This window comes from Amia ocellicauda, chromosome 18 (assembly GCF_036373705.1).
Source record: "Amia ocellicauda isolate fAmiCal2 chromosome 18, fAmiCal2.hap1, whole genome shotgun sequence".
NCBI lineage: Eukaryota > Metazoa > Chordata > Actinopteri > Amiiformes > Amiidae > Amia > Amia ocellicauda.
In genome coordinates this window covers 14,145,455-14,154,635 of record NC_089867.1, presented here as the reverse complement: position 1 = coordinate 14,154,635, position 9,181 = coordinate 14,145,455, and the positions used below count along the sequence as shown (strand labels likewise).

Here is a 9,181-nt window from a genome sequence, read left to right as displayed (position 1 = left end):
ATCATCTGTTTTCAGTTGCTGACATCTCCTTTATGTAAAAATAAATAAAAGACAAACAAACAAGAAAGAGGAACATTAATTGTGGGGCTGCTGTTAAACTAGTCTGTCGTCTTTTTACGACACAGCCCTGCTCCTCTCGGTCAATGTCTATTTGAGCTGCTTTAATTAGCTGCTGGTCAGCGTCTATATTGTACTGTTAAAGGGGGAACTGAGATCCTGTGAATAGATTAACCACAAAGTGTTTTTGTTATAATGGGCAAACCAAGCACAAGTTTTAACCTACATGGAATATTAATGGTTAAAGGAACATTCAATTGTTTCAATAGATGGCTCCTGTGGTAATATTATGTAAGCTTCTATCACAGGGACTATTCTCTTCTCCTTCAGAAACAATAATCACCGGAAGTGTTCAGAGTACTCAAGAATTCAGTTTCATTTTGCTTATTTTTCCGATGAATTAACTAGAAAATACAAAGTCTGCTCCAAGGTTTGAGTTTTAAAAAGAGGTTTCAAATGCACGACTCCTCTCCAGCGACACTTCCTGATTTATCGTGATGTATTTGACTTATCAGAGGGATGTAACTCACTGCCTGTCAGTCTATATCGTTTCCTGCTTAGACTTTGCTGTAAAACAGAACACAGCTGTTCCATTTAATAATAAGGATCCCGAATGTCAGAATAGATAAATGATAAATATTTAGTTTTTTGAATTGATTGTAATGTATCCTCCCCTGTGGGGGCTTTCAAGTCCCAGAAACAGATATCTTCTCTAGCTGCTAGTGGAGGGGGATCTTGCTTATTCTTTTAACTAATATTGATTACCCTGCTAAAAATAGCTGATGCACAGACCAGAATAATGGACATTAATATGTATGTTTAGGTAGAATTAATCCCGTAATGGCCAACAGAGTATCCCGCAGTTTACCAATATCTCAAATGTGTCCATCAGATTGATCCTCCGGTAAACACAGTCTTTATTCCTCAACCTGCCTGCAATTACGAGAGTATCTGTAAGCATTGCATTACAGATTGCCTCAGCCAGAGCCGGAAAGGGCTGAAGGGCTTTGTGTGCGTCTGGAGAGCAGCCACCCAGGCTAATTAGAGCTCCTAGACCAGGCAACTGTTCTCCAAAACATTCAGCTAGGGAAAAACAAAATCTTGAAACAAAACAAATGAACAAAAACCATAAAGGTGAGTTAATGAAAAGGGCAGCTCTCAGTCTGTGCACAGGAGGGAGTAGCCCAGGGGAAAGTGGGCTTCACTGTATGTAAGGCTGTCTCTCATAAAATCCCCCCCCAGGTCATCAAGGGCTGAGCGCTGCTTTGACCGGGTCGCTCCTAGTCGAGTGGCTGTTCTACCTACATTACCTGAGACACAAAACCTTAATCGGGGTGCATTTGCATAATAGCCCATCTTTTTAATGAATGAAACAATCTGTAGGTACTGAAGCTGAAGCACATAATTGAATAAAAACAGGCGAATCGATTACGAATTTCATATTTAAAAAGGAAAGGAAATAAAAAGGTCAAATCTTAAAAGGAGAAGCCCTTCTAGGTCTCTCTTTACTTCTAACTTCTAATCTAACTGGCCCATTTTTGTGTGCATACCACCCGGCCAGAATCCAGGTGAGACAGAGGGCAGTTCTGAATGAAACACACTGCGGCTGCGCTCTGCTCTCCACTGTGCATGCGCACAGCAGGGTTGCCAGATTCGGGGGAAATTGAAGCCATGGGGGAAAATGGGGGGAAATATTGCATGGGGGGGAATCGTGGGGGGAAAAGGATCTGAAACAGGGGGGCGAAAGTATAAAATGGGGGAATGTTTTCCTCAATGTAATTTCCCCACAGTGCTCTCATCAAGAGGTCACTTGATCCGCACCCCCATCCGCCGCACCTCATTGATCAGCACTTGTTGATTTTATCTTGTTGTTCTGCAAAGTTAATGCTTTTTATATACATTAATTAAAAACTAAAACAAACAATACTAATCGTTCATGTTCTTTATTGCTTGTTATAAATTATGTATTGCACAAATAAGTGCAAGTTTTTGTATTTTACCTATTTTTATATATTTGCACTGTAATGTTACATAAGGGACCAGGAATTGAATGTTACACTCATACCGTATTGTTCAGACATTGATATTAGTTTGAGGTCATAACACTTTGTTGTTTATACCTCCAGACCCCCACCTTGTGGAGTGTCCTCTTTATTGACAGTTCAGATATGGTAACCCTGGCTGGCTCTGGTTATCGCAACTCATTATGAGGGGGGGGCTGTGTACCCATTCTGTCCAATCAGGCATTTTCTTTATTTATTGTATATATTAAGGGGACCCTATTTTGTTCACGAATACCATTCCCTCTTGCACTGAACAAATGCTCAGGGATGTGTCCATATTGAAGCACTTTTGAGCGGGTGGAGAAGTTGTCCATTGTGTTAATGACAATAAGGTATCACTGTTGTGTATTGTGTTAATGTCAATTTTAAAATATTTTTTTCACTTGCAAATGGTAGCAAATATGGTGGTACATTTTTGCTGGATTGTTATGAATAGCCCAGCGTATCCTTGTAATTTGCTTAAATCTTAGCTTACAAACGGAGTTTTTAAAACCCATTTTACAAACAAATCTTAGCGGGGGAGCATGCCCCTGGACCCCCCTAGCAGATGTTGGCCCCTCTGTAATAATCATGGCCCCCTTATGGCCCCACCATTTTCAAAATCCTAGAATTGCCCCAGCTTTGGGGGGCTTTTAGCAGCCAAGTGTAATTTCAGAAGAGTAAATTTGAAGAGTAAATATAATGTATAATTAACAGGCATAGTGCATGCTTTGAGCAGGACTGCATGGCCTATAGATTTCACAACACACACAACTGGCAAATTATAAGACATCTCTGTAATATAAGCTCTTCCTCCAATGCCGACTTCCGTCTCACTTGATTGCCGTTTGCCGTTTCCACTCCTTCATCGTGACCTCGACTACAGCAGCCTCTCAGGGATTTAGCTCCCTGTAAAACCTTGGGCATCGCTTTCAATTACTGCCTCTGCCGGAGCTCTCCATGGGCTGGGGGGTTATTTCCATCCTCCTCTGTGGGGTGGGGTTTATCTGGATGAGTTTAACCAGAGGAAATCTGAGCCTCTCAAAGAAGAAAACAAGCCCGAGGGATCCTCTGTGGCGTCTCTTGAAGAGCTCTGCACATTCTGCGGTAACGAGTGCAGTAAACTACAAAGACGGGGAAAAAAACATCAGTTCTAATAGAATAAACTTTAATTATTTTGTTAATTGAACATGTGTACAGCTTGTTATGACACGAATGTATTTTACAAAAGAGGAAAAGCTTATTTTATACAATTTCTGACAGGTGAATATGTTTCATCCATTCCGAATTCTCCATAGATTAGAACCAAGAATGTCTGATGAGATGTAAACAGCTGTGCTTTATATTTGTTTATTTATTCATTTAAGTCATTAATAAATGTATTCACGTAAGCAAACAGGATTTCATCAACTCATTTTTCTGTAGAAACAGAAGAGCTTCAGCAGGCCAAGCCCGAGACATGTACAGAACGGCTCCAAAACCCACGACAAAAAAAGTGTATTATAAATGTCAACATTGTTACCTTTTATCAGTTTTAAACAAATTATATAAACCTACAAAAATGTTTATTACATTCATTCAGGAAGAAAAAAAAGTATAACAATGTTAAAGAATAATTTAAACTTTATAATATTAACATCAATTTACAGGCGCATAATCATTTTAAACAGGTTATTAACTTGTTAGTGTACAAAAATCAATAGACGGTAATGCTCCCCATGTGCCAGCTTGGTATTAATCATGAAATCATTAACACTTTACAGCGGAAGTCAAACTCTGAGCATCACCCAGCTACCGTCTCCAGTCTACAACAGCCACGATGCTGGGGTGATGGCACAATTGAGAGTGAGCACAAACAGCAGTAGATTCACCGGAAGGCATATCGACAGCATCTCTGTGACGGTGGGATTTTAAAGCAAACGAATTCACAGCACAACTCGTTTGGAAACAGTGAGAGTTCAAAGGCATTCCTGCGTTTGAGATCTCTGCTTGTCAGTTTGTTCACTGCAGTTGCCACACCGAAATGAAAGTGACACCTGGCAATTATCTGCATGTGAGAGAGAGACTGTGTCCGAAATGGAAATGGAAATAGATAGAGGTCTAGGACACAGTAAAGGGAAGACACAGCTCTTTGCATTAATCGTATTTTCCCTTCATAGTGGTACAAGTGGGAGACTGGACACAGGAAGGGGCTGTTGAGAAGCTAAGTGCTGAAAAGAGCAATCCGAGACAAAGCCACTGTTTTATACACTTTCCAAAAGGGGACCTTGATTAAAACTCTTTTCAAATATATTTTTCAACGAAGTAAAAGCCTTTTCGCAGCACAGATGCAGACTCGTGAGTCAGTGTGTCTCTACCGAAATACACATCCCAATGGACACACATCCACACAGCAATACATCGGCCTGACCCAGTTCACTTCCAGTTACCTATGTGGAAACTGGGGAAGACGCTGAGTTGAATAAATTGCACAGGAGATTGATTTTCAGCAGCTCTGTCTTAAGGTGTGCTTTCCTATGCATCAACACATGACTTGGACATGGGGATTTATTGACTCACACCAGATACATCACTTTTTGGAGAACATGCATGGAACATCTGCAGTGCACCTGGGATGGATATACATATAATTCTTAATTATGAGCAATATACAGTGGCTATTTTGAATATTTCCATCCTTGCAAAATATTAGACAATTGGTGCCGGGCAACAAACTGTCTTTGGGAAGACCGTTTGAAGTTGCCAGTGAGTGTTATTTAATCGCAAACGTTCACTGACAGTCAGAAACACTTTGAGTCCCAGTGTTGGTTGGCAGCCAACATCCGTGCAAACGTATCCGGGCGAAAGAGAGTGATTTGTAGCGATGGCAGGGGTAAAGAAACGGACTCATCGAGATATTTGTGGGATTGTTTGTTTGAAGACGAAGAGTCGGTACAAAGTAAAGCGCCATTGCATAGTTTGGACGAGTGTCATAAAAAAAAAAGTTGCATAATAACATCAGTGCTTATCTTATTGCTTAATTTTAGTCAATGAGTCTCAGTCAATTAAAAAAAATGCATCTCTACAACACATTAGGGAAAGAAAAAAACACATTTGGCAGCACTACTCAACCCTATATGTTGGGTTAATATGTACAGAAACATACAGCAGTATTTAGCAAACATTTCGGCTACGATTTTGTTGTCATCGTATTAGGCCAGATGTGCAAAAATAAACTAGGATCGAGCACTGATACGTTTCCATTGGCAAATATGCAACTGTGACACTGAGTGAATTACAAATAGCCCTTGAGAACACAACCTTAAAAAAATAAAAAAATAAAGGGAGAAGGAAACAAAATGATGATTTGTTTTTTTGTGAAACCCTGTTCAATGCTGCCAAGGGTTGAGAACATTAGTTGTTCAGAACACAGGCAGATGAAAATATGCATGAGAATTATTATTTATGCATTATTATAGTACTGGCTTTTCTCTGTGTCATGAGAGAGCAACTGCACGTGAACCAGGACAGTCCAGAACCAAAATATTCATTAGAGAAAAACACCCCTCATCAGTGATAATGAGCAAAAAAACAATATCAATCACAAAGCTCACTGCAGGGTGTAATTAAGATAAATAATTTAAATGAATTGTGCTCAGGCACTCTCAGTGTGATAGTTTCATTCAAAGCCAAAGCCAAAGCCAAACTCAACTTTGGACAGGCTGAGACTTGAGAGAGTCTGAAGAATGAGAAGATTACATGAAATCAGTAAATCCCCTTTGATATAAACCATAGGAAAGCCTGTGCAGTCACTTATGGCTGATGACCTGGAGAAAACATGTAACAAAGACTTGTCACATGGTCATTTCTAGGCTTTGTAGTGGCAAACTGAGAGAAACAACCTTATGTGTCAAACAAACTAGTGAGAAAAGCAGATCAGAGCACATAATCATAATGTGCATAATCAACCCAAACCGCAGCACTGTAAAATGCCGTTTCTGAGACCTACTTGTTTTAAATGCATTCATGTACGTTTTAATTGGAGCTCTTGCTCACACTGGTCCCCTGCCTCGAGGAAACGGCACAGACAGGTGACTGCAGAGACGCTGCGGACGACGCGGTTCTCACTAGCGGCTGCACGGAAATACAAGAGAAATAAACACACTGCGAGAAGTCCTGGTCGTAAAAATCACAGCTGTCAAGCTGCTCACTGCGCAGCTCTATTACCATGGTGACAGCTCTGCAGGCTCACCTGTGTGCTCAGTCCTGTGAACGACCACCGCGTTCACACAGCACCATCAAACAGTCCCTGCCCCTGCCTTCCTGCATCACCGCAACATTTCCTTTCTTTTCCCTTTCAAGGTTGAGACTGTAAATAGGCAGGAGAGACCATGTCAATTATGGTTATTATTGTTATTATAATAATAATCATTATTATTATGTTATTGTTCGGTCAGAGGTTATATGTATGCTTTTAAACACATGAAAAGGATTCCACTGGGGGCACCTTGGTTTCTCTGCCAAGCTGATCTAATCTCTGCTCTGATCTTTCAGGAGGCACGTTGTGAAGATGTTGTGCGGCTCCAGAGTGATTTTTTGTCTTTAGCCCCGACTGCTGCTCTACAGCCACAGATACTGACAGCACCGGCATACCTACTGAGCACAGCAAAACAACCTTACCAGCTGGCTTCTAGACGGTCAAGACTCTGCGTCCTTCATACCATCTTCAACACACAGCTCAAGGGGAGACCCACCGTCTCTGTAATAGCACACGCACTAACATATACAGATGCAAGCACACACACAAACACACACACACTCACACACACACTCTCGGCAGCACGTCCTTCCCCACACACTTTCCGAGGACAAACTGATCAAGGAAAGAAAATAAAGCCAGAAGAGGTGAACAAGCAGGATTCCTTGGCACAAACTTAAGAATCATTTCCCTTTCTATATCTCTATTTACATTTATAATTCATACACAGAAACTACATATTCAATAGGGAGAAATCTACTGTTCTGCAATCCATTGTTTATAGTATTTAATCGAACACCATGCTGCACAACAGCATCTTGTGAACGGTCATAAGACACCATGTACTTTTGGAAAAACAAACAAATAAACTAATAGAATGATAAAGATAATGCGTGTCAACTATGCCTTCTACATCCCGTTACAGAAATCTTTTGGAGATATTAGTGCCTTCTAAAACTACACATTCTTAGTACAAATTACAAAGAGGCCGAGCACACACTTTGTGTCACAATAAGCAGTGTTGGAAACAAACTGGAATTAACAACAGAATGCACTGGTTCCCAGCTGGAGAAACATTTCCCAGTATTAATTCTTAGGAAATGTGACTGGAAAACGCTGTTTATTGCATCAACTCTACCAACATCTACGACAAACTACTTATGCGGTTCAATTTGTTTCTGAAAACGTACATCACATGGTCCGACACAAGTATCGTGATCCTACAGGCCTTGTATCGCTTACAGGCACACGACCTTTGACCTTGACTTGGTATGCACTACATGTTACGGACAACCACGTTGAGTTTGTACATGAAAAAAAGGTGGACTACCATCTCCAGCGCAATACCCTGTAATCGCTCTCCTGCCACTGGTTATAATAAGATGGCTGTAAAAAGCTACTCACTGCATCTAAAGTGCAATCTAATATTCCGAAATTTACGTATCAAACATCTTGTCCCAGAACAATAACAACTAAGTCTGTTGTCATGCTGTGTCCTGTATGTATGTGTGTGTAAGTATATATACATACACACACACACACACACATTTCCTTTATACATAAATATAAATGTCACCATTAGTAAGTTGGATACATTGTTTGGCCAGTAGAGAGGCTGATACAGTTACTGGGTAAAAGTGCATCGCCCAAGAGTCAATCTGATTTCCGAATCTCCCGCTCTATATTGCTCCACTGGGTGTCTGTGGAAACCTCGACACTGGCAGCGCACAATCAAGGCCCTGTCCCAGCTGGGGGGGGAACAGCAGCCTCAATCTCCCTCGACAATGAAGGAGTCGGGCCGCACCTTCCGCCAAACCATCTCGGCACCGCCCCTGGTATTGAACTCCGAACAGTAAACATGCATCCGCTTAGGAAAATAAGCATAGGAACTATGGGTTTATACATAGCAGCACTGTATCTTCAGCAATAAGTACAAAATCATCGTCATCTTGCTAAGAAGCTCTGTCAGGATGCTGTCCCCCATTGGATAAGAAAGAAATTCTACAAAACTGAAGTCAGCCTGTCCGAATCAAACTGGGCGTATATTGTGTAAAGACCTTCAAACTGTCCCAGGCTGAAGCAGTAGTTGGCACCAGTCTGTCTTTCACTACAGCTGCATCAGTCTGATATTTACACAATATCAAATGAAAACAGATTATTTAAGGTGATTCTGTTTCAATAATCAATGCTGTCCTTTCTATCGACCCATCCAGATAGTCAGACACCAGATCCTGGGAGCAGCTAAGAGCTACTGGGAACATGTTTTCAGATTTGTTTTTGTTCTTTTGCTTTGTGTCGTACAAAAGTATTTTTCCCCCCAATCAAGAAAACAAAAACAAAAAACAAAAAACAAAACAAATAAACGGACATTTACAAATAGTGCTATAAAAGTCATATATGTTTATATATCCTAGTAGTAGTAGCAGTAGTAGTAGTAATAGTAGTAGTAGTAGTAGCAGTAGTAGTAGTAGTAGTAGCAGTACTCCCAACATGTTTTTAAAGTGCCACAGTTCTAATGTGCTCTGCCTCAGTCACCGTATTTCTCTCTCTCTCTCTCTCTCTCTAGATTTCTAGATGGGAGAGCCATCTGCCTGCAGGTCACATGCGTGTGTTTCGGGGGGCAGCCGAACCCCGCCACCCACTGCTCTCCCACTCCTCTTCGGGGTCCCAGCTAGCTGCAGTCCAGTGTGCCGCCCCCCTGCCGCTCCTCGTACACCCTCAGGATGGCCTCGCACACGAAGCGGTACTGACTCTGCGAAACACAAGAAACACACGCTCAGAAACGGGCTTGACAGACACACACAGACACACACAGGGTCAGGCATAAGGGTCAGTGCAACTGCCT

General features: G+C 41.3%; 1 protein-coding gene across 2 annotated transcripts in view; it reads right to left on the bottom strand.

Moving 5' to 3' along the window:
- Positions 1-3,246: 3,246 nt before the first annotated feature.
- Positions 3,247-9,181, bottom strand: part of ptpn3 (protein tyrosine phosphatase non-receptor type 3) — an 83,139-nt gene continuing 77,204 nt past the window's right edge. For both annotated transcript variants that reach the window (XM_066691568.1, XM_066691569.1), the window contains exon 27: positions 3,247-9,088. In XM_066691568.1, coding sequence (XP_066547665.1) covers positions 9,008-9,088 — 81 coding nt within the window. In that variant the 3' untranslated portion in view covers positions 3,247-9,007. The remainder of the gene's footprint in view (positions 9,089-9,181) is intronic.